The 25,426-nt window shown below is 37.4% G+C and overlaps 1 protein-coding gene across 2 annotated transcripts in view; it reads left to right on the forward strand.

The window, feature by feature from the left end:
* Positions 1-25,426, forward strand: part of NAA16 (N-alpha-acetyltransferase 16, NatA auxiliary subunit) — a 41,543-nt gene that overhangs the window by 3,145 nt on the left and 12,972 nt on the right. For both annotated transcript variants that reach the window (XM_042458184.1, XM_042458185.1), the window contains exons 2-11: positions 660-744; positions 2,769-2,873; positions 5,949-6,106; positions 6,632-6,766; positions 8,291-8,444; positions 11,504-11,623; positions 12,753-12,848; positions 16,460-16,566; positions 19,628-19,700; positions 19,876-20,045. In XM_042458184.1, the coding sequence (XP_042314118.1) occupies positions 660-744; positions 2,769-2,873; positions 5,949-6,106; positions 6,632-6,766; positions 8,291-8,444; positions 11,504-11,623; positions 12,753-12,848; positions 16,460-16,566; positions 19,628-19,700; positions 19,876-20,045 (1,203 nt within the window). The remainder of the gene's footprint in view (positions 1-659; positions 745-2,768; positions 2,874-5,948; positions 6,107-6,631; positions 6,767-8,290; positions 8,445-11,503; positions 11,624-12,752; positions 12,849-16,459; positions 16,567-19,627; positions 19,701-19,875; positions 20,046-25,426) is intronic.

Raw genomic sequence — 25,426 nt, forward strand, 5'->3', positions numbered from 1 at the left:
AGATCAGTGTTACTCAGTGTGGTGATCTATGGGCCACTCTTGGTTTGTGAACTGGACCATAAGCCATTAGCTACCATGCTTAGCAAATCATGTTGTTTACGTATTAATTAAAAATAATTTTATTCCATCCTATATCTGAAGATCTCAGGGCAGCACACAATAACAGTAACAATTTGAAAGACTAATGTATTAAATCATTTATCATTTAAAACAAGACAATTAAAAGCTGTTTCTGGAAGAGAAGACAAATTGTGATTGTTCTTAGCTAAGGTGACAGAATAGGCTGTGTTTCTCAGTTCTTCTTTGGTACTCCCAGGTTAAAATGGTTTCTTACAGAATGGTCCAAGAAGATAAATTGTCAAGATAACAGGCAAGATGTCTTTGGATAGAAGCATTCATCTGTCTCCACCTCAGTATAAATGTGCATTCGGGCAAAAAGCAGTTGGATGACAGTACTTAGCAAACAAAATAACGCGCACAGAAAGGTTAAGTACCCCATGTCCATACTCCCAACTTTCCTCCTCTTGGTGTGTTTTTCTCTCCCAAGGCTTCCTTCCAATTTATTTTATAGTTTGGCCCTAAGAGTTACCTTACTTACTAATCAGTTTTGACATGTCATTGGATGCAAATACATAATGCAAACTTGTTATTTTTCCTAGAAATGTTATGAACAGAAACAATACAAAAATGGACTCAAATTCTGTAAGATGATCCTCTCTAATCCAAAATTTGCTGAACATGGAGGTAAGCACATTTTTTTTTAATTTCTTCACTTTTTTAATGAACTGGGCATTCAAACTTTAATGTTTGTTTTAAATCATTTTGAATCATGGACTAGTACTACAAAATTAGCTTTTGTAGTACTGATTTAAATAAGATGACCCTGTTGAATTAAACCTTAAAATACTCAGCCCTGGCTTGATGTACATATACAGCAGAATGATTTGGTGGGATGGACTATTTCACTTTGAACTGAGCTAAAACCTAAATAAATATTCATCTGATCATTGGTATGTTTTTTTTTTCTTGCAGAGATTTTTGTGCCTATGCATTTGTATATTTTTGACACGATTGTTCCTTTCTACTTGTTTGTTGGAATGCTCTTCCATTCAAAAAACCACAAACAAAACCCTCACTCCATTTTGTGGTAGTTTTTAATCTTAGACACAGTCTACTTGGGCTTCTAATTGTTTTGATCAAATCTCACACTAAAGACTCATGAGTGGACCTAGGAATCATAGAACAAGAGGAGAAATCCTCTTATAAATTGAAAGTAGTTGAGGAACAGGAAGCAGAGAGGAGGAGTAAGTTGTGCATGCTCCCAGTGGAGTGAAGAACCACAGCGTGTCTCTGGGATCTGTACTGTGTCTAGCGTTTTTAACACATTTATAGACAACATGATAGGTTAGCCTTAGGATCACCATAAACTGGAAATGACTTGAAGGCACAGACCAACAAAACAGTCTGGTAGTAGGTATTACTAGTGAACTGGCCTTGCTTATTGATGATGCTGACTTATTTGGAGCCCTGGTGGCGCAGTGGTTAAATGCCTGTACTGCAGCCATTCACTCGAAACCACAAGGTTGCGAGTTCAAGACCATCAAAAGGGCCCAAGCTCGACTCAGGCTTGCATCCTTCCGAGGAGGGAGCTAAAATGAGTACCCAGACTGTTGGGGGCAAATTAGCTTACTTGCTAATTAGCTTACTTGCTGTTCACCGCTATGATCTTTGGAATAGCGGTATATAAATAAAACAAATTATTATTATTATTATTATTATTATTATTATTATTATTTAGGATGATGACAACAAAAATGGATTGTAGAGTGCTCCAAAAGGCATCTCTACATAATGGGAGAATGGGCAATAAAATTGCAAACAAGATTAATAATAAATATATTTAAAGTGATGTATAATGGGTCACAGACCAAAATTGCAAAGGATCTGGAAACCATGCCTTATGAGGAGAGAATTAAGGAGCTGAGTATGTTGAGCCTAGAGAAGAGGTGATATGATAGCTCTGTATTTGAAGGGGCGACACATTGACAATGGAGCAATCTTGTTTTCTGCTGCTCCAGAGACAAGGACACAGAACAATGGATTCAAAATACAGGAAAAGAGATTCTACCTAAACAGTAAGAGTTGTTCAACAGTGGAACACACTCCTTCAGAGAGTGGTAGAGTCTTCTCCTTTGGAGGTCATTAAACAAAGTCTTTAAACAAAGCATCTGTCAGTGATGCTTTGATTGTGAGTTTCTGCATGGCAGAATGGGGTTGGACTGGATGGCCCTTGGTGTCTTTTCCAACTCTATGATTCTATAATTCTTTTATACAGTAATGGGATCTCGTGGCTACTAATTAGATTGGCTACATATCATCTCCAGTATCATAGACAGTACCTCTTTGTATATCAGTTGCTGGGAAGCACAAAGAGGGTGCAGTTGCACTCATTTCTTGCTGATGGACTTTTCATAGGCAACCAATAGGCCATTGTGTGACCAGAATGTTTGACTTGATAGTGCTTTGATCTGATCCAGCATCCATAAATAACATTTTTTCACTTTTTTATAGCATTAAAAATATACATCATCTGCAGCATGAAGTGGGTGGGAGGATGAAAATACTTGTGTACATTGGAAACCCTGCCCCCCTCGGCTGCTTTGGTTAGAGCAATGCAACTATTATGAAGCAATGAAACCAGTATTAAGCATTTCCTTATTATTGACACATAAATGGTTTGTGTATAAATTATTATTTTTTTCTTACAGAGACATTGGCTATGAAAGGACTGACCTTAAATTGTTTAGGAAAAAAAGAAGAAGCATATGAATTTGTTCGTAAAGGGCTACGTAATGATGTCAAAAGTCATGTGTGTATCCTTTCAAATAGTACCAAATTCATTTTTTGTAATACTTAAATATTGCTTTAAAGATTAAAAATTGTTCTCAGTGTACAAGTGGATCTTCACTGTATAACATTTAAAAGTGTAAGGTAGTTGCACGTAATCTAACAAGACGAGTGAATTCTAAAATGCAGGACATTATAGTTCTAGCTGTAAAACTAGATATCTGAATAGGCAGTAGGTACGGTATCTACCTGCAGACTTGTTTTGCTGATCATTTTAAGCAAACACCTTCTCAGAAACGGAAATATATTTAATTATGTGAATACTTCATGTAGTAGAATGCACTACACTACATTTGATTTTTAAAAATGAATTGTTGTATTTAAAATAAAACAAATGAAGTAATGGCTGGTTGATAGGTTGTTGATTACTGAAGTATATTCTACTAAAATATAATGTAAACTGGATGATTAAAGTGTGATTACATATAGGTCATTCCTGTAGGTTTGCAGAATATTTTCTGTCAGTGTAGACGTAATTGAAACAGAAACATAACCAATCACACTGGGACTCATAAAGAAGTGATTATGCCTGAAAGAAAGAAACTCAGCAATTTTGTTTTATAAAAATGTTTTATAACATTTGGAGGTAAAATAAAGCTGCTTCGAGTCATTTTGGAGGTATGGTATTTCAATGATGCATGCGTTCTAAGAGTCCAAAAGCCACACCAAAGCCACGCTCCAGTCCTAAGGACTGGAGTGCAGCTTTAGTGTGGCTTTTGGACTCTTAGGACTTATGCATCATTAAAATACCATACCTCCAAAGTGACTTGAAGCAGCTTTATTTTGGCCTGTCTGTAACAGGCCAAAGAAATTGATAAAGGATTTATGGTGGCATTCACTAGTGTTCAGTCATTCTAGACTTGTCTTTTCCTTCACCATGAAGTTATGGTTAGAAAGAGGGTAACTATTTACTATGGTCAGAAGAACCTACGTTTGAAATACATTCAGCTTTCTGTATCCATGGATTCTTTATCCACATATTCAACTACCCACAGATTGAAAAAATTCCAAAATATCTAACTTATAGAACCAAACCCCAGTGGATACTAAAGGTTCACTGTATTCACCCACACTGCAGTTTAATGTCATGCAATTTGACCCCACTATAACTGCCATAGCTCAATGCTATGGAATTCTGGGAATTGAAGGTTTGTGAGACATTTAGTCTTCACTGTCAAGAGAGCTCTGGTGCCACAATAAACTACAATTATCAGAATGTCATAGCATTGAGCCATGGCAGTTAAAGTGATGTTAGACAGGATTGTTTCTGCAGTGCAGATCCAGTCTTGGTGCATTTACTATGAGAGTGTGAATGTAAACCAAGTAGTGAAACTCTCTTGCACATACAACACAGAGAAACTGATAAAAATCCACTGGAAGAGGAGTAATGGGGGAGGATGTGACCCAGAGACAGTGAGAATTTTATATATTGTATTTCATTTATTTATATGCCACCTTTCTCGTGGATTAGGACACATGACGGCTCACGAAAAATAAGCTAAAAACAATACAATTTTAAAACACAGTATTGTCATATTAACAGATTGAAAACAATATAAAAGCATTAGAAAGCATGCAAGAGTTTGATCACAAGATCAAGACTACGGCAACCACACGCCACAGCCCCAATCTGGATTTTTGCTGGCCCAAAAAGAGGCGGCAGAAAGTCGCTTGTTTTTGAGCCAGCAAAAAGCTGGCTTTTCCAGTGCTGCAGCTTTGTGGTGCTCTGGCGGCGTGCATTGTATAAACATCTTGCCGCCAGAACACCACTAAGCTGCCCACTGTGAGTGGTTTCATGGCGGCTTCCTGCCAGATTGGGGGCATGTGTCGTCTAAATGACACACTTCTAAACTGCCGCAAAGGGGCTGTCTGTTTTGCACCAAAATTAGTCGATTATCTAATTTCGCCAAATCCATTAATTTTCCTAACCAAGGCATAATACACCTATTTCCTGGAATCATGTTATTTTTCCAATATTAACCATATACCAATTTTAGAGATATTAATATCTGTAATGTCTGGTAAGACTTTCAGATTTAACGTTAGCTGACTGTTTTTTTATATTCATGTATATAAGGCGAGGGCAGGTTTTGTCCAAAAATAATGGATTTTGATATGGCCTGTGGATATGTCAAGGAGAAAACTTAGGGGCAATTCATCTTACAGATGAAGCAAAGGAAAACAATGCTGAATGAGCTACAATATTCCAGAAGGCATAACTGTTTGTGTTCACGCTAAAGGCTAAAGGGATGAGAGAGCAGAGGGAGGTCAGTGCTTCCAGGACAGGTTATACACTTGCCTTTCACCAGGGGATGGTTTCTTTTTTAAATTAGAGTTTAAGAACAGTACTTACATTGATACTTGGATAAGTTGACTCACATTTTTGGTTCAATTTTTAAATCAATATTTCTTGACTTATACATAAGTATATACAGTATCTAGCTCCATTTAGCTGTACTGTGGCAAAGACAGTCATTTAAAGACACATACATTAACATACAGTTGGCCCTCCAAATTAGATACTGTATTCTGCATCTGTGGATTAAGTCATTCACGGTTTGAAAATATTTGTAAAAAACCCGTTCCCCCCCCCCCCCCCCAAAAAAAAAACTGGCCATGAATCGGGGTAGGAATGTCTTGCGTGTTGTTTGCATATGATTTGCTACAAAGCAGTTGCAACAAATACTTGTTTTCCATAACAGGCATACATTTGTGGTTGTAGGCTTTTAGGATGAAATATAAATATTTAGAGCTGTTAACACTGAATATATTACAGTGGGTCCTTGGTGTCCACTGGGGTTTGGTTCCAGAACCCTCAGTGGACACCAAAATCTGTAGATGTTCAAGTCCCATTAAATACAATCTTGTAGTAAAAGGGTGCTTTGGATCACTCTCATGACTAACATGATAACAGAGGAAGTATTTATTTATTCATCTGTTCATTCCCTCAAGCCATGATGGATAAATTATACTGATTAATCTTTTCAGTGCTACATATGTCAGAAAACAGTGGATATGGTTTATTTCCTTAACTCTGTTAGGTTGGCATGTTTATGGACTCTTGCAACGCTCTGATAAAAAATATGATGAAGCTATAAAGTGTTATCGAAATGCTCTCAAATTAGATAAAGACAATCTACAAATCCTGAGAGATCTCTCACTATTACAGATCCAAATGAGGGACCTAGAAGGATACAGAGTAAGTAACTTCTTTTAATAACAACAGAAAAGAAAAAAGAAATTAAAGCTACTTTAGTTTATGTGTGGAACTTCAAGTGGTAGAGCAATAGTGAATTTGTACAGGATCTGAGATGTAGACTTGAGTTCTTATGATTGGATGGGTAAATGGACATGTCAGCATTATCTTATAATCCTCATAGCCTAATAAAGTTTTAAAACTAGTATGTTCAGGGCAACTAATAATATTACCACTCCATTGAAAAATTACAACAGATTTATGCAGAATTATAGGGAATAAAAGAATAATGTGTAGCACAGTAATCCTGACTAAAAATAGGGAGCTGTTTTAATTCCTGGGTCTGCTGATTAATATTTGTGCTGTTTGGGCAGTTGTAGTAGCAAATCAAATTTTCTTGCTAGTAAACATGGATAAGGTCAGGTGTTCTGCTGCAGGTGGTCTTTCAGGAAGCCCAGTTGAACTTTTCTGACTTGGTTTTGCTTTTCTGGTAATGTTTGATGCTTTTGTTATATTATTTCTTTAAAGGAGACCAGATATCAGTTACTCCAGCTGCGGCCAACTCAGAGAGCTTCATGGATTGGATATGCAATTGCATATCATTTGTTGAAAGATTATGATATGGCCTTAAAACTGCTGGAAGAATTTAGAAAAACTCAACAGGTAAGGGGGAGCAAGTTCATTCTTTTGTGTTTTGAAAATTGTATAGTTATTCTCATGGGGTAGCTTTGTATTCATTTTTACATTTTGCATAATTTACAGGGCAATCCTATTTATGTTTGTTTGAAATAAGGCCCGCAGAATTTAGCAGGCCTTCATCCTAGAAAATATACTTTGATTGCAAACTAACACTGTTGTATAGTCATAGATAGAAAAAGAAAAAATATTCAAGGCAGTTGCTTTGGTTTTTTATACTCACTGGAGCTTAGAAGTTAAAAATGAAAGCTGTAACTTTCAGGATGGTCAGATGGGGGACCATCCCCCCCTCCAAATGGAAAAAAAACAGGCATACTGTTGACAATAGCAAATATAAATTCCTTATATATAAGCCAAAGAAAAATGGTTGATTGCAGCCTTTTAATGACACTCTTGTCTCACATGTAATTGAAATGACAAAACAGTTTTGACAACACATACAAAATGTCCAAAAGAATAAATCAGAAAGATCTCAAAAATTGACAATTAATCCATAAATGAAGACTCTAATATATTCCATGGTATGTTTTTTTTATTGATCCTACAATATTGATTATGCAGCCAATATCAAATTCCACGCATCCAGAGTTAGGTCGGTTAATATCTTTCATTTTAGTGAAAAGATTAACCTAACTTTGTATCAAAGACCGTGGTGTATTAAATGCCCATGATTACAAATAATTTTCAAAACATTCATACAGATGAAAATAAGGTTTCTATGGCAATGCATATCTATAGTCCTCCTGAGAAGGGAAGCCAGCTAGAGAGAAGGCCGGGAAGGGCACGTGTACGTCCCTCGCAGCCTTCTCTCCAGCCGGCCTCCCTCCTCCTGAGAAGGGAAGCCCGCTAGAGAGAAAGCTGGGAAGGGCACGCGTACGCCCCTCGCAGCCTTCTCTCCAGCCGGCCTCCCTCCTCCTGAGAAGGGAGGCTGGCTAGAGAGATGCTGATGGTCCCAGAGCCTCTCCTCATCTGGGCTGCCCCCCTTAAGTCTGACCCTCAATTTATCCACGGGTCATATAAAAATCCCCATTTCTATTCCCAAAAGTTGACCTCAACTTATACATGAGGTCGACTTATACACGAGTGTATACGGTAACTGAAAAAAGTTACTGCTGTTTTTCAAAGCAAGTATCTTGGCTAAATGACTGTTTTTATATTCAAGCTTTAAATTAAAGTATCTATTGGGCCTGTACAGACAGGCCAAAATATAGCTGCTTTGGGTCATTTTGGAGATATCCTGTTTAAATGACACACGCATCTTAAGTAGGCCAGAAGCTGTGCCAAAACTGCGCTCCAGTCCTTAGGACTAGAGCATGGCTTTGGCATGGTTTCTGGCCTAGGATGCATGTATCATTTAAACAGCACACTTCCAAAGTGACCCGAAGCAGCTTTTATTTTGGCCTGTCTGTACAGGCCCATAGTCTCTCTAGTTACTCTGTAGTTATGGCTTTTCTCAATATTTGAAATGTTAATTATTCTGTTATTTTCCAGATTCCTCCTAATAAAATTGACTATGAATATAGTGAGTTAATACTGTACCAGAATCAAGTGATGAGAGAGGCAGATCTGTTTCAAGAATCTTTGGAACATGTAGAAATGTACGAGAGACAAATATGTGATAAACTCATGATAGATGAAATTAAAGGTAATTTGTTTCTTTTGCCATGCTTAAATCATTATTTTATACCCAATGCTTCTTAGTATATAGAGTACACCCTTGAAATTAATGTTAGCCTAAGTTTGTCCTTTTCCCATCATTTGCAATATAATTTGTGGGTGTAATGCAAATTCATATTAAATGAATGAACATTTGTTTAAAAACAGCTTAAAGAGTAAATGTGATCCAGATTAAAATGTATCCTGTTATACCCATCACAGTTTTATCTTGCCTTGATATGGCATCCCATCACTGCAGTGAGCTATTGATTCAGGTGATGTTCCCCTGCTATTGTGTTAACAGGTGAGCAGAAAGCCACCATAGTTGGCTTAAACGTTTTGTTCTTAGAAGATGTGTAGTCTTACAGACCAAATCCATTATGGCTACATATATACTGGCTATGCTGTTTCAGAAATCCTAACCTCAGTCTGGTGCTGTTGTTCCCATTTTCAAATATTGGGGTGAGTCTGAAGGAATAATGGATTGTTTAAGGCCACTTAAAGACTTCTTTGCTCAAGTAAAGTTTGATGTGTGCCTCCTAGCTCTTAGCTACGCCATATTTAAGTTAATCTATACACCTTTGTTTCTTCTTCAGTACTCTTTCTGTTTTAAATTGACAGTGTAAGTCTGATCTTTATCAATTGGCTATTGTGTCAAAATGGCTGGTAGAGGATTATTATATATAAAGTGCATAAAATAAAACTGTTGTCCCATATGAAGCATAAAAATCAGGAGACAAGAGCCTTACTGTCTTAACAGTTGCATAAACCAGAGGTCAAAACCAGCCCCCAGTTTGTTTCCAAGCATAATTCAAAGTACCAATGATGACATTTAAAGTCCTAAATGGATTTAGGTCCAGGATATCTTAGGGATTGACTTTTCCTGTATCTGTCTGCCCACACCCCAAGATGTGATGGAATGGCCCTTTTGTATGTCTCCACTATAATGGAGATATGGTTAATGGAGACAAGAGCAAAGCCCTTCTCTGTGGTGAGGAATTTCTTATCTCAGGAGAGTAGATTGGCACCCTCTTCAAGCTGTATGGGAGGGTATCTTTTTTAACAGAGAAGTATATTTTATAAGATGGATATATTTTTTCCCCTAAAGTTTCATTTAATTGTTTTATCTGATCCATCTGTCTTTATTAATTAGTATGTGGTTGTTTCAGAAGTTTATTGTACTTTTTGATTAGTTTTAATTGTTGTTCTTTAACTAAGTCATGTGTCAGAAGGATAGGACATAACTGGTTATACAACTACCGTAAATAAACAAATGGCTAAGGACCCAAAGAAAAGCTTCAACCTCCCCCATTACTGAAAGACTTTATAATATGTTTTTGTACCACAGTAAATATATGTAAGTAATTTTGATTGTGAAGTACCGTATATATGCAACGATAAGTTGACCTCATGTATAAGCTGAGAGCAAATTTTGGGGCCAAAATTATGGATTTTGCTATGACCTGTGGATAAGTTGAGGGTAAAATTTAGGGGCAAAGGATCAAAAGGATGAAGCAAAGGAAAACAATGACAAAGAACTTAACAAAATTTCAGAAGGCATCACTGTTTGTACTTATCCTAAAAGCTGGATGGATGAGAGAATAAAGGAGGGGCAGTGCTTCCAGGACAGATTTGCCTTTCACTAGTGCATGGTTCCTTTTTTAAAATAAGAGTTAAAGTACAGTACTAACATTGATCAGTGGATAAGTCGACTCCAGTTTTGGGGATCAATTTTTTGACTAAAAATTTCAAGACTTATACATGAGTATATACAGTATGTCCTAGCCATATCATGGCACAGATACACAGTGAAAACCTGATTTAAAGGGTAGAACGTCTCAGATACAGAGCTTCTTTGTTTTGAAGGTCACACAAAAAAATCTTTAAAAGTTTCAAAAGTTATATAGTGAAGTGAGTTGGGTATAGCACAAGTTAAACATCATGTGCATGTCTTTCTTGGTCCTGTTTTCTGTACTTGAAGCGAACCTGGCAACGAGAAAGAACCATAAAGTTCTACAGTTCAAATGTTACTACAGTGCGCCCACGTCATACATGGGCGTGATATACGTGGCTTTCAGTATATGCTAAAAGCCACGCTGAAAAAAGCCATGGCTTGCCCCCGAAAGAAGTAATGGGGTGTGCACTCGTGGCGTGCATGCCACACTGTGGGTATGAGCCCCATTATTTTTAATGGGGCTTCATTATGCGTGGGATTTTCCTTCTGCGGGAGGGTCCAGAACAGATCCCCCGCGTAAGGGAAGGGCCCACTGTATTTGTAAGAGAGAAGGCAGATTATCTTTAATGAATTTTCATATTGCTGATTTGCTATTCTAAACTGAAATGTTATATTCACATTTGAATCCTAAACATTGCCATGATGGCTTATTACTGCCATTCTATCATTTTAAGATATGAAAGCCCTATTTTTAACATCAAAAAGTGACCCAGAAGTCAGGGAGGCCTAAAAACATGGCACACTTCCCTTAAAGGATGATTGGAGTCATTTGGGGGTCAATTTTTGGAAACTATGTTGGAGTGGGGTGCATTTTCTCCACTTTTCAGTAAAACAATAAAGAGTTCATATAGTATATTGAAGTTGTTCAAGATAGTGAAAAGTTACATGCTAAAGAACAGCCAGTTCATCAAATACATTGATGTTGTTTACTGGTACAAACTACTTTGAGATCTACCAGCAAATTTAAAGTCAATGAGTATGCTATAGATCTCACATGAAGCCACATGCTTCCATCTTGTGTCCCACAGGACAGGACACATGTAAAGTGTATGGGTTACACTGATCACCCCATGACCTATACTGCCTGTATATCAGCATTAATTATTTCTGATGGAAGCTGATGTGGAAACGTATTTTATATTTTAACAGTTGTTACATATAGTTACTAGCACATAGCATTCCTGACAGCTTCTACGTAGTGGTCATACATAAGAACTGATCTTTTTCACCTTCCAAAATCTAATAGTTGAACATACAGCGATAGGCTTTTTCTTGTAACTACGGTTGGTATATTATTCTAATTCTTGCTTTAGGAGAAATGTTGTTGAAGTTGGGAAGACTCAAAGAAGCTTCTGAAGTATATAAAGAACTTATTGATCGAAATGCAGAAAACTGGCATTACTATGAAGGCCTTGAAAAAGCTCTGCAGCCACGTAAGTGGTGCAATTATTAATCTGCACTTGTTTGTTTGTTGAACTGTAAGTTTAGAATTTGTAACTTTCATTGGTGGGAAAGAAAATTTATTTGGATTTCATAATTCAACATAATGTCCAATGTTCTTCACCTTAAAATTTAAAACCATAGATCTTAAACATTGGTTAGTTATTGAGGTTTGTTTGATAGGAAAGATTCTAAAATAAAGTTAAATACTCCTTCCCTAAATCAGTGCTACTGAAAGTCTTGGTCGATGGACTAATAATGCCAGAGAATGAGCTATTGGCTTCTGGTCCACAGAAAGTTTCCAGGAAAGAAACAGTTGTAGTCAATGGACACATATCTGATGTTGGTACTGGCCACATGCGGAGGAGAGTCTCCCACATTAGATAGCTTAAGAACCATTGCCCTCACTAAAATAAAAATTTACAGCTTTTAAACTATTTCAGTTTTTGTTGTTCTTGAAGATAACATCAAGATTAGTTCCAGTGTATGAAAGAGAACATTATGCCTGGATTGTTTTTGTTTTAAGTTTACTTTTAAAGAATTACATATTAAAAAGAGAGCAGACTATATTGTTTGTAGTTGCACAAGCAGTAGTTGAACAACTACCATAGTTAGTGCAAGAAAGACCTAGCCTACCGTATATACTTGACTATAAGTCGAGCTCATGTATACTTTGAGGGCAGGTTTGGTACCAAAATTACGGATTTTGAACTGACCATGGATAAGTCGAGGGTAAAACTTAGAGGCACTTAACAAAGGGTATATAGGATGAAGCTAAGAAAACAATGCCAAAGAACTGACAAAGTTCTGGCAAGTATAACTGTTTCTGTTTTTCCAACACAGGCATCCAAAAAAGATCAGAACTGGAGCCATGGTGGGCAGAGTAGAAAGGCTTGGTGCTTCATTTAGGTGCTCCTGGGGTGGACTCTTTCCTTTTGCCTGTACCTTGTACAGACTGCCATTTGAGATACTGTACATGATAAGGTTCACGCTGTGAGAAAGAGACAGATAAAATCCCATCTAGAGAAGTTTTCCATATTGTTGTCTGTATTTATCACATTTGTTTATCACACTTCCTACTTTATACGAAGACTGCATCTTATAATTATTATTCATCCATAGACTCCTTAGAAGAAAGGCTAGACATATATGAAGAAATAAGCAAGCAACATCCAAGAGCGGTTTCACCTAGAAGATTACCTTTAAACTTTGTCACAGGTAACATTGCACATTTTAAAAAATACTAAAGCTGTATGGAAAACTCCATTGTTAATGCATCTTCTGTGTTCCTTTACTAAAATATTGTATTTTGACAGAGATGTGAAGCTGAATAGTATATTCGGAGGTACTGAAATTCTACATTGTGCATGCAATCCCTGGCTGACTGAGCAGAGAGCAGTAATCACATAGACTAGTCTTGAGTTGAAAGAGGTTATAACTGTCTATGTAGGTTTTGACATAACTTCAGACTTGGATCCAGTCATAGGCAGCCTGATTGCTGACCAGTTTACGATCCCAGCTGGGGGCCATCAACTGGATGATAAGGGCCCACTACAGCATACATGAGTCCAGCTTGTTAGATCATTGCGAGCACGGATTGGGCGGGGGCAGGGGGCGGTTGTACTATACATTTACAAAAATGCAAATCTTTTTATTTGCATCAGACACAATGATTTTGCAAATAATACACTGTATAAAATCGCAGAACAAAGTTAAAATAAAACTCAAACCAAAAGTCAGAAAAGGAGAAAATTACATCACTTTATATTTATACCAAATGTAAGCATAGCTGAATATAGAATTATCATACTAAAACATATAAAGAAAAGGTAAGGCTTAAACAGACAGGCCAAAATAAAGCTGCTTTGGGTCACTTTGAAAGTATGCCCTAAGGACTGGAGTGCAGTTTTGGTGCAGCTTTTGGCCTCCTAAGATGTGTATCATTTAAACAGCATACGTCCAGAGTGACCTGAAGCAGCTTTATTTTGGCCTGTCGGTTGAGGCCCTTAGAAATCAAGGCAACACATTAGAGCTTAATTTAATAGGTGACACCAGTGTTTTTTCCAGAAGTTGCTGTTGCCCATTTGCCCTGTTACATGAGAAAAAAAGATACTATGGCGGGATACAAACCGCCATATAGTACGTATTGTATACGTACTAGGGTTAGGAAAGGGCGGTGCTTCCGCACCCCCCTAACCCTAGTACGTATACAATACATACAAGATGGCGGCGCCCCTTCCACATGGGCGCCGCCATCTTTACGTACTAGACGCATAGCGTCCAGATGTGTCGCGGCGGCTATGACGTCGCGAATGCGCCAGCGGTGCCTCGCGACGTCATAGAGGCACTGCAAAAAGAAGCTCCGAAATGGAGCTTCTTTTTTGCTCCGCACGGGAGCCGCGCGGTTTGGCTGCTGCGGCTCCCGCGCTGAGCAAATGGCGCCGGCGGGAGACGGCCTCAAGGCGGCGGTCTGTATCCCACCATAAAGACAAAATAAACGCCATGGAATTAAGATCAGTTTTTTCATAGTTCCCTGTAGCAGAGGCAAAACAAGATACATGAGCTATATTGTCTGTGCCATCTCTGAAACAATGAAAACCTGGTTTTGGATCCAGTTCAGCTAAATTGGCCCTCTAGTAAATGGGGAAGGCAGTAAATTCAGTCATTCACTTGAAAAGGCTCTGTTTTTTGGAAGATGTTGCAGATAGTGTGTGCATTTGGAGGATAATACAGAAAATAGTTACTGTATACCTGAGACTTGATTTTCTTGTGGCAGATAAAATCCAAGACACTGCTTGCTATAATCTCCAACATCAAAATCTCTTTCATTCTGAAGCAGAGAGAGTGCTCTCTGGGTAATGTAGTCAGTGGTAGCTATCCTCCCTCCCGTTTCGCAATGCGTTCTCCACTGAATACATTACCCAGAGAGGATTGCAAAATGGGAATGCTACCACTGACTACATTACCCAGAGCTCACCGCTTCCACACATACACATAAAAAGGAGCTGTGTTCTCGGGCCTCCCTCTCTACTGTGCTAGAGTTTCATCCTCGGCCATGTGCCATTAGAGATGGTGTTGTGTGCCAGAGAGACCACTCACACTACAGGTTCAACACCATGGTCCTGGAGCTTTGGCATTCGCCAAGGAAACCATGGTTGCTAGGGGATTAACTCTAAAGACTTGTGCCATTCAGAGTATATGATCCTTACAATTTAGGCAGAAGAAATGCGTTGAAAAGACAGTGTTTCGTCAAGCATTTTCTGCAGCATATTTTTGCTTGGCAGCCATGTTCCTAGTAGTTAGAGAATCACACTTCAGTTTTTAAAGACTCTGACTTATTCAGTTGATTGGTATCCAAAAACATTTGTGAAATGCTGTCTACAGAATACCGCTATTTGACAATATTATTTATTACTAGGTACTGTATTCTTTATAACAGTTTTCAGTGGAATCTCTTAACAGACTTTCTAGACTCACTTTTGTCCTAGAGAAGAGTACAACGTATGTCTGTAATAGGATTGAAATAGTTTTTCAGAACAACAATTACAAAGATATTTTTACAAACAAATAATACATTGTTTCATGTTATATGTAAAAACATAATACATTACTAATGGACTACTTTTGATTTGTCTGAAAGGTTGCTTTCATTTGCTTTGAGTATTTCCAGAAGTCCCCACACTACAAAAAGTGTCATAATGGATAAAGAGTAATATTTTGAAACACATAGTCCTGTTCCCATTCTCATGGTGAACATATAACATCATGTGAAGTCGAAGGCTTTCATGGCCAGCATCCATGGTTTTTTGTGGGTTTTTTTGGCTATGTGGCCATGTCCTCTCTGAAGATGCCAGCCACAGATGCTGGCGAAACATCAGGAAGAAAATCATCTAGAACATGGCCACATAGCCCAAAAAACCCACAAAAAGCCATATAACATCATCTCAATATACAACAGATAGTATATGCAGGATGATGGAATCAATTAATTTTTGGAACATACTATAGATTGAAATGAGCTAATCTACATTTAATAAAAAAGTCAGATTCATTTTATGTCAGAAGCTGGTCAGTTTATGCAGGCATCAGTAACAAAAGAATTTATTATAATCTTGTGTATGATTTAGGACACATTTAGAAGTCTTATGTATAATCATAGTATTCGCACATGAACAATACTATCAAACATAATTGTAGCCATCAGTTATAATGAATGGTTTAGATATCAGTATTTATTAAGTCTCTTGTAACTGACATTGTATAGAGAAGTTCTTAACAGGAATCCATAAACTGGATGCAAAAAACACCAACATGATGTTTTCCCATTAACTTCCTTCTTGTTCTGGAAAATGTAATCTTTTCTATTGGATTTTTTTTTTCATTCTAGACTACTCTGTGTGAAGGAGATATTTTCCAGTGCAGTAAAATGAAATGTATACAAAATTATGTGTACATGTGTTTGTGTACCTTTTTCTGGGAGGTGGGTTAATGGTTTTCATCAGATTTTCAAAGCGATCTTTGACCCCCAAAATGGTTAAGAACGACTGAACCCCTTTGAGATGTTGATTTGACTCCCAAGTATTCTACAGTACTAAGGCATTGAATTCTGTACCCTGGCAGTTTAATTGATGCCAAACTGAATTCTGTATAAATTGTGCTAATTAAGCAAATTTTTCTAGAGAAATACAAGTTGCAAGTATTTATCTCAAAGCATGATTTTTGAACCAATAAGAAGAAGGTCATTTTTTTCCTGTCTTTCAAGTTTTGCTTGTTATTTGTGAACCTAAAACCTGACACATTAAAAATGACTATATAATTTTTCTTTCTAGGTGAAAAATTTAGAGAATTAATGGATAAATTCTTGAGGGTTAACTTCAGTAAAGGCTGTCCACCCTTGTTTACCACATTGAAATCTTTGTATTACAATATTGAAAAGGTAAAACTCATTTCTTTTCTTTAGCGAGAGAGAGAGAGAAAGAAAGTGCTTTTCCTATCTTGCTTTTTCATCTGTCTTTATTCACACATGTATGGGATATTCATCAAATTTAGTGAACAGATTGGTAGTGCTAAGCCTGACCTGTTTATAAAATGCATGTCTTTTACCCATTTAATTAAGGGTTAAGTTTCATTCTTCTGCCGTAAGGTTGCTAAGGTTGCTACTACCTAGGGGTGTGTATGGGATTCCAACGTAAATATCTTAATGCAGTTACTGCTCCCTTTGAATTGTTTACATTTCATATTCTGGTTGAAAATATATTTGTATGTTTTTCTGGATTTCACTGAGGGTATTCTCCTCCTTGGGATGATGCCTTCTGGAAGCAGTGGGCCATATCCTAACAGATGTTTGCATCTCCAGCAAGAAAAGCTGTCCTGTTTCCCAAACCAGCCTTACTTAAAAGTGTATGGGTCCATCTGGAATTCCTTAGAAGCCAGTCTGCTAGTCTTTTTAAAAGATAATTTTACCCTCTTGCCTTCTTCATTTTTCCATGGCACCAGCTCTGAGGGAAGAGTCCAGAATTCAGTTATGTCAAAAGGAAAGGGGACTGAACAAGGCAACAAAGGACCCAAATCACCTCCATGGTGTTGAAAGAGAGGTCAGGGCCTGAGGAAAATCCAAACAGATCCACAAACTGCTTAATAAGGTTTTTCCACCTCTCTCGCCAGGTCCTGAACAACTCAAGGAGCCAAATGCACTTCTCAGAACACTAATGTATTAAGCTTTTCCTCAGACTAGAAAGGGATATCCAAGAGATCAGTTGGATTAGAGAGTAGAAGCACAGTATCCCAAGAAAGTTAAAGCAGCAGAGCTTCAGCCTCTATTTCTGTGCCAGGGTATTTGCATTACTCTTATTTGGGTGGGGTTTTATTTGTTTTTGTTTGTTTGTTTGTTTGTTTTAAATCTAGTTGTAATGCAGTTCTGGTTGTAATGTAATTCCAACCTCAATGCCTTGGGATTTCTTTCTTTATTGTTTTTACCCACTAAATAGAGCAGACATATGTAACTGCAGAGGATGCAGAGACACCACCAATATGCCAACGCCCCCAGACCCCCTAAATTTCAAGCAGCTACTTCATTCCTTTAGCAGTAGTTGGTCAATTTATTTTTGAGTGCTTTTGTTTTTGAATTATGGCGACCATGCATCGTAGGAATTTGTACTAGATGCCCCTTATGATTCCTTCTAACTCTATGATTCTGTATTTAGATCTGAAATTAATATATTCTGTGTTTAGGATTTGTTCACAAGCAAATGTATTCACTTAAAAAGATTGTATGTACAGCGCTGTGTAAATTTACAGCGCTTCATAAATAAAGGTTAATAATAATAATAATAATAATAATAATAATGTAGTGTATAAGAGGCTAATGTTTTGTTGTTCTTTTGCTGACCAAGGCTCAAGTTCATAGCTTGACTTACAGTATCTTCAGTGCTATTAAGTTTTTCGGATAACTGAAACCACTTGAGAGCGAAGGGGTGACATTGCATCTTTCCATTCATTTGTAACCCCATAATTTGTTCTGATCCTCTTACGAATCTTTTGGGTTTTGTGACTGGTATTTCCCCTACATGTGCTCTTCAGTTGACTATGGGTAGGAGGCATGCTGGAAGCAGCCTTCAAGTCTTCATGGCCTCAACCTGTCCATGGGCACAGGTTGAGAATTGCTGATCCAGGTAGTCCTTGGTACATTCCCAATTGAAAACTTAATTTTTTTTTTTTTTTTTGGAGTGGCTAGTTTGCTTTCTGAGGAGTATTTTATTATTAGTCTGGCAGTCCTGGGAAGAGATGTTTTAAATTGCACCCATCTTTCTTCACACTGTCACAGCATCCTCCTTCAATAGAATTGTTAAAGTTCTTCATTGCTTAAACCTCTCCACTTGTTTCCAGTGAATTTTCTGGCACAAGGGAAAAGAGTGTGCACTCCATAGTGAAACATTATGACAACAACACATTATTGTAATCAATTTATCAAGTCCTCCACACTTTGTCCATTGACAAAGTACTTTAAAGTGAAACCAGTTTCTGAGAAAGACGAATGGCATAGTGCTCAAGGTCTAAAACACACTGCAGAAATAATCCAGTTTGAGACAGCTTTAACTGCCCTGGCTCAATGACAGGGAATTCTGGGGACTTTATTTGCAGTTTTTCCATATTCAAAGGGTCCTTCACCCCCTAACTCCAGCAAATGTGGAGGAACCACTGTATTTTGCAGTGTGTTTTGGACCAAAGAGTATGAATATTTGATCCCAGATCCCCCGTGGATACCAAAATCTGTGGATGCTCACGTCCCATTAAATACAATGGCATAGTAAAATAGTGTCCCTCATATAAAATGGCAAAATCAAGGTTTCGTATTGGAATTTATACTTTAAAAAAAATATGTTGAAGCCGTAGATGCTTGAACCCATGGATAAAAAAATCAGTGGATATAGAGGACAGACTGTACCACCATGGCTAGATCTGACTTCTCCAGGAATGGACGCATGTATGCTCCCACTTCCTTTTAGAAAACTAATTTCTGCTATGCTGTGGTATCAAACACATATATCCATAAGGTGCAAATTATGAGAGAATCTGTACAAGGAAAAAAACAATACAAAATTGTGCTGCCATTTAATCTTGATTATAAAGACAGAGAAATTCACATCTCTAGTCTTGCTTTAAAGAATTTTAAACTGAAAATTGGAAAATGCGCAATTAGTGTCACTAGTCTTTCTTAAACTAATATTGAGCATGCACATGTCCTCATATTTCTGAATTAAATAAGCAGGTGCTAATAAAATAAATATAATACATTCTAGGAATGATTTAAGTTTGGATTATTTGTTTTCAGCAATATAGCTATATGTGCACATTTTATTTTATTTTTAATAAGTAAGAAGTACAAGAATTGTCTCTTTGATACATAATGTGCTATATTTTGGTAATGTATGAACTCAGGGATAATGTGTTTAAAGCATTAGTGTTTTAAAATTAACTTGTCAACTATGTTTTTTTAGGTTTCTACAATCCAAGAGCTTGTTACTGGATATGAAGCTTCTTTGAAAACCTGTGACTTGTTTAGTCCCTATGGTAGGTTTTAGTGATCAAAAATGGCAATTGAAGTTTAATTTTAAGTTAATATTTTATCATGGTTGGTACACCTTTATTTGAATAACCTTTTTCCAGAAAGTAAGGATTTAAATAATGACTTACTGAATTGTTTTTGTACCATAACTTATGAAAGGTTTTGTATGTGTTGTTACAGAAAATGGAGAGCGAGAGCCACCAACTACATTGCTTTGGGTTCGATATTTCCTTGCACAGCACTTTGATAAACTTGGGCAGTTTTCATTGGCTTTGGATTACATTAATTCCGCAGTAGCAAGTACTCCAACATTAATAGAGTTGTTCTATTTGAAAGCAAAAATATACAAGGTAATTATGCTGTCTGAAATATAGTGCATTCACATTGTGCAATCATATTTTTCTTACAAATTGGCTTTTTAGTGTGTTGTACACAGAACACATCCAGACCTATTTATGTTTATAACTGACACATAGTAATCAGTGACATATTGGTCATGTTTAATATATGCCCCATTGATTTTAGTGGATCTGTTGTAAGAATGCCTAAGTTTGACTCCCATTTTGTTTCTGAAATAAAAATCAGGTGATCAAACTTATTAAGTTTACACCCAGCAAAGAGGCTTGTGGCATTTTAAAGACTAACACGTTCTATTTGGTATATACTTTCATGTTCTACAGCCCATTTGATCAGATTCATGAGTTGATGAAAGATGTTGCCAAATAGAAATCTTCTAAGGGTAAATGTGAACTTTATTTTTGTCACAAGACTCTTTGTGCTGCAGCAGTGTGTTTAAAAAGATGCCATTAATCTAAACTGAAGATTTATAAATGTATGTATGTGTATGTGCACGCACACACGCACACACACACACACAAAACCCACATGTGATTTTGTTAACTGCCTTCAAGTCAACCTGGACTCATGGTGACCCTATGAGTGAGATACCTCCAAGTCACTAACAGCTCTGCTCTGCTCTGGTCCTGCAGAGTCAGGGCTGTGTCCTCCTTGATTTGTACTCATGTACAAGTCTAGCAATTTTAGTCAAAAAATTGACCCAAAAAACCTGGGTAGGTCAATGTAAAAATCCATCGGTCAATGTAAGTACTGTACTTCAACTCTTATCCAAAAAAAAGGAGCCATACACTACTCTGAGTAGAATGGTGACAGATGAGACCCTAGTTTCTCCCAGGAGCACCTAAAAGAAACATTAACCCCCTCTACTCTCTCTGCCATGGCATTTTTTGGTATGCTTGGATAGGAAAATGACTATGGTGGAAGCTCTTTGGTGCTTCTTCTCAAAGCACCACCAAGAGGAATCAGGCTTTGAAGGATTTAAATAAGACAGTTGTGTTTGTCAGATTTTCTAAGTTATAATCAGGCAAAGTTATCACATTAAAGTTAAAGGCTATAATCACTATTAAGGTAGTTGCCATTTTCTTGATTTTGCCTTTTCATACTTTTTGACGTGTGCAGTTTCTCAACCACCACCACCCAGCCTGGTCACCTCCCCCAAACATAATTTATCCTAGTTCCCTCTTCATCCATCTAGACTTTAGGGTGAACACAAACAGTTATGCCTGCAAGGCTGTTGCAAATTCTTTGGCATTGTTTTCCTTTGCTTCATCTTGTACTTCCTTTGTTACATGTCCCTATATTTTACTCCACTTACTGTCAGAGTGAGGACCAGAATCCTGGACAATCAATCAGTCAGCTTGTTTATTGAAACAACTGAACTTTATTGAAGGCTCCAAAATCAGCGATGTCTCATCACTCAGCTTCTAGGCTGAGACTGAACCCTCCCAGACAAAGCAATACATAAGATCCCCCCGAATCCAAAGCACTCCACCCCTAGCAAAAGCCCGTGCAACAGGACCCCTCTTTCCCAGTACTAGTTCTCATCCTCCATCCCTATCCTCTGAGAAACGAAACTGCATTCCAAGTCTCTGCAGGCCAGCCTCTCAAGGACACGAGATAACTCACACCTGGTCCAGCCTAGTACTCCATATCACCATCTCTACAAGCTATGCAAAGCGCAACCCATCCCCCCAGCATCCACAGTAGAATACATCTGGTAGAATACTACAGGATTCTAACACTTACTTAAAAAAATATCAAAATCCATAATTTCAGCCCATCCTCAATTTATACCTGAGGTTGACTTATTGTCAAGTATATAATATTGGTAAGTCTATCCATCTGGTATGTGGTCTTCCTCTCTTCTACTGCCTTCCACCTTTCCTAGCATTATTGTCTTTTCTAGTGAGTCATGCTTTCTCATAACGTAACTTAAGTATTACAGCCTAAATTTAGTCATCTTAGCTTCCAGGGAGAGTCCAGGCTTGATTTGTTTTAGGACCCACTTATTTGTCTTTTTAGCCATCCACAGTATCCACAGAAATCTTCTTTCTTCACCGTCCAGCTCTCACTCTCATACCTAGTGATGGGCAATATAGCAGCATGGACAATCCTAATTTTAATTTACAGTTGCACTTCAGGATGTTGTCTAGTTCTTTCATAGCTGCCCTTCCCAGTACCAGTTTTCTTCTGATTTTGTTCTCTTTTTTCTTTTTTCTTACTATTTTATTTAATTTAAATCTCCATACTTTAACAAATTTACTCAACTGTTCATATTCAGAAATATCTTGGTCGCTTCAGAAAACAATCAAGTTCTTGAATGGGATATTGGTGCACAAAATTATTAATTATTACAGTATTCTATAACATTACCTTCAGGCTAATTACCCTAAAGGTACCAGATCTTGACTGATTTTGGAAGCTAAGCAGGGTCAGCCCTGGTTAGTACTTGGATGGGAGACTGCCAACAAGTACCAAGTGTAGTAAGTTATATTTCAGAGGAGAGAACTGAGAAACCACCTCTGAGTATTCCTTGCTTTAAAAACCGTTGTAAAATACATGGGGTCACCAGGCAACATGAAAGCACATGTATTTCAGAAGGTGCAAGTCCAAAAACAAACAAGACAGCCAAAATCAAGGCAGATGTTACCAATTGTCTACAGATGAATTGTCAGGAAAGCAATTTTGATATAGCTTGCTAGAGAATACCTGTTGGACTGACAGAATACCTGAAAGGGTTTTGTTAGCTGTGAAGAGAAGTGACACTAAAGATGGCAGTACTCTGAACCTGTACAAAGGAGAGTAGTGATTTAGCTGTAATATCATTTCCAGAATACAAATGACTGTATGCATTACAAGACTGAATTGTTTTTGGGGCTTGCATAATTTTGAAATTGTGCCCCCTTAAAGCTGTGTAAATATTGAATTACAAACAGATTTTTATTTTTTAAAAATATATTTTTATTCAATTTTTTACACATTTACAGAATTACAAAGGCAAAGAAGGTTTCACTGCTCATATGTGTCTATAAGTCATAGAATTTCTCAGGAGACAATTTATTATTACATCAACTGATATACATTTCTTCAGTTTTTTGCATATTGAATATATTTAAAAAAGGAATATTTCTATATTTTCAATTTTTATTTTTCCAGTTTTGCTTAACATTAATCTTGACAAAAGTTCTTCTCTTGATCTTATTCACCACTGGAATTTTCAATCAAATCTTTGTATATTAACCATCCTTCCTTTATGTTTACAAAGTCAGAACCCCATGTAATAATGTTTTTCTTGTTTCCATTGTATTTCTACTGTCCTGGCTTTTTAAAAAAAACATGAATGTTTGCAGTTGCTTAACATTTAGAGAGAAGTATTGTATAACCAAAAATCATGTGGAAAATGGGTTGGCCTTCTATCCACTGAGCAACCTTTTATGCCAAGTAGAAAGACAAAAAGCAGTAAGGAAAATGCAAAAGGAAAGCAAAAGAAATAATCTAGGCCAACACATGATAGGATTAACTAATTTCTCTCTTTGTTTTAAATTACTTCACATTATTTAGCACTACTGGTGTGCTAGGTTATGCACAGAGAAGTGATCTGAAAGGTAAGATAGACGTGGTCAAAAGCAGAACATCATGGATGGATTGATTTAAACATGTAGTAAAGATTGGCTAAACTGCAGAGAACTGGAAGTATAAAGTTGTGGCTTTAGTGTAGATCAGGAAATAATGCTTTTCTAAAGAAATTTGAGAACAGATACAAAGCACAAGAAGATAAACATTTATCATTTTGAATGCAACTGTAAAGCATACCATGCTATTGTTCTGCTTTGCTCCTGTGGTATGGAAATTTTAGTTTCACATATCTCACAGTACTGTGGCATTTTGTCACTACTTCTAAGTTTTATTTATGAAAGTGAGTGGTTTATTCTGTTTGTGTGCCTTAAATGTTTACTCCTGCAGACAATCATGTTGCTTATATTGGCTTTCACATATTATATGAGTGTGTTTAAAAAACATTCATTCCTTGTTGGGCAGAAGGCTGTTTACATGGAGAAAGCTACCTCTCCAAGGCATGTGAAGCAAATTTATACATCTTGGGGGGGTGTCTAGAGAAAAAGTTCCTTGAGGGGTCCCAATGGTGAGAAACCAAACAAATGATTCTAGAGAAAACGTACAATTGAACTGTGATAAGGAGAATCAGTGAACGAATACCTAGCAGAGTCAAATCATCCAAATATCTCCATCAGCCAGCTTGTTCAGGAAGGGGAGAAAGTCATTCCATCCAGGGATTAGCCCTATTAGACAGCTCAAGGGACATGTTTTGGTTGCTGCATTCCACATATATTCCCAACACTGTCCTGAATGTCAGGCAGAGCTTACAGTAGTTAATTTTCATTTCAAGAAGTCTGTGTTGCCACTGTGCAGACAGTCCCAGATGCTGACAAAATACCAGTAACTGCCTCTGTATCTTTTTACCTGCAGAACTACAATCATATCTGCCAGCCAAATCTAGGGGGAGGAAAATTATTCCAGATCAGTAAGAAGAAATAGATACTACCCTGTTCAGAAGAGTAGGATTCCATTTTTTTGCACAACAAGGAAATCACAGCACTTTAAAACATACACATAAACACACTCCTGAGGGTGCCAAGAAAAAGGCATTTCCTGGCCTTAGTAAAATGACAGCTGCATCTAGAATTAATCTAATTCGCGAAGGCCACCCTTAGCTTTCTGTCTTTCTTCACAAGGTCTGTTCATCCCAGTAGAAGATATTCTCTTAAAGCCACTTCAGGGGATTGGACAGATACAGGCTCCCCATAGAGAATGCAGGTTGCCATTATACTCTGGGTTCACTTGTTGCCATTCTAACCATTTCACATGTTGCTGCAGACAGAGGTAACCTTCATAACCTCTTTAAAAAGTACGAATCATTCATCTTTCCAGAGGCTTTTAGTCACAAGAAATGCACAATCTGGAATCTTAGTTTTCAGCACTGAGAAATGGTAAACTGTATTCATAGAATCATAGAGTGCCATGCCTCTGTTTAAAGACATCCAAAGAAGGAGAGTCCACCACAGTCTGAGGGAGTGTGTTCCACTGTTGAACAGTTCTTACTGTCAAGAAGTTCCTCCTAATGTTTAGGTGGAATCTTTTCTCCTGTAGCTTGCATCCATTGTTCCGGGTCCTGTTCTCTGGAACAGCAGAAAACAAGTTTGTGCCATCCTCAATATGACATCTCTTCAAATATTTAAACAGGACTATCACATCACCTTTTAACCTTCTCTTCGTCAGGCTAAACATCCCCAGCTCATAGGGCAAGGTTTCTAGACCTTTCACCATTTTAGTCAGCCTGCTCTGGGCACACTCCAGC

The sequence above is a fragment of the Sceloporus undulatus genome, chromosome 3 (assembly GCF_019175285.1).
Source record: "Sceloporus undulatus isolate JIND9_A2432 ecotype Alabama chromosome 3, SceUnd_v1.1, whole genome shotgun sequence".
Taxonomy (NCBI): domain Eukaryota; kingdom Metazoa; phylum Chordata; class Lepidosauria; order Squamata; family Phrynosomatidae; genus Sceloporus; species Sceloporus undulatus.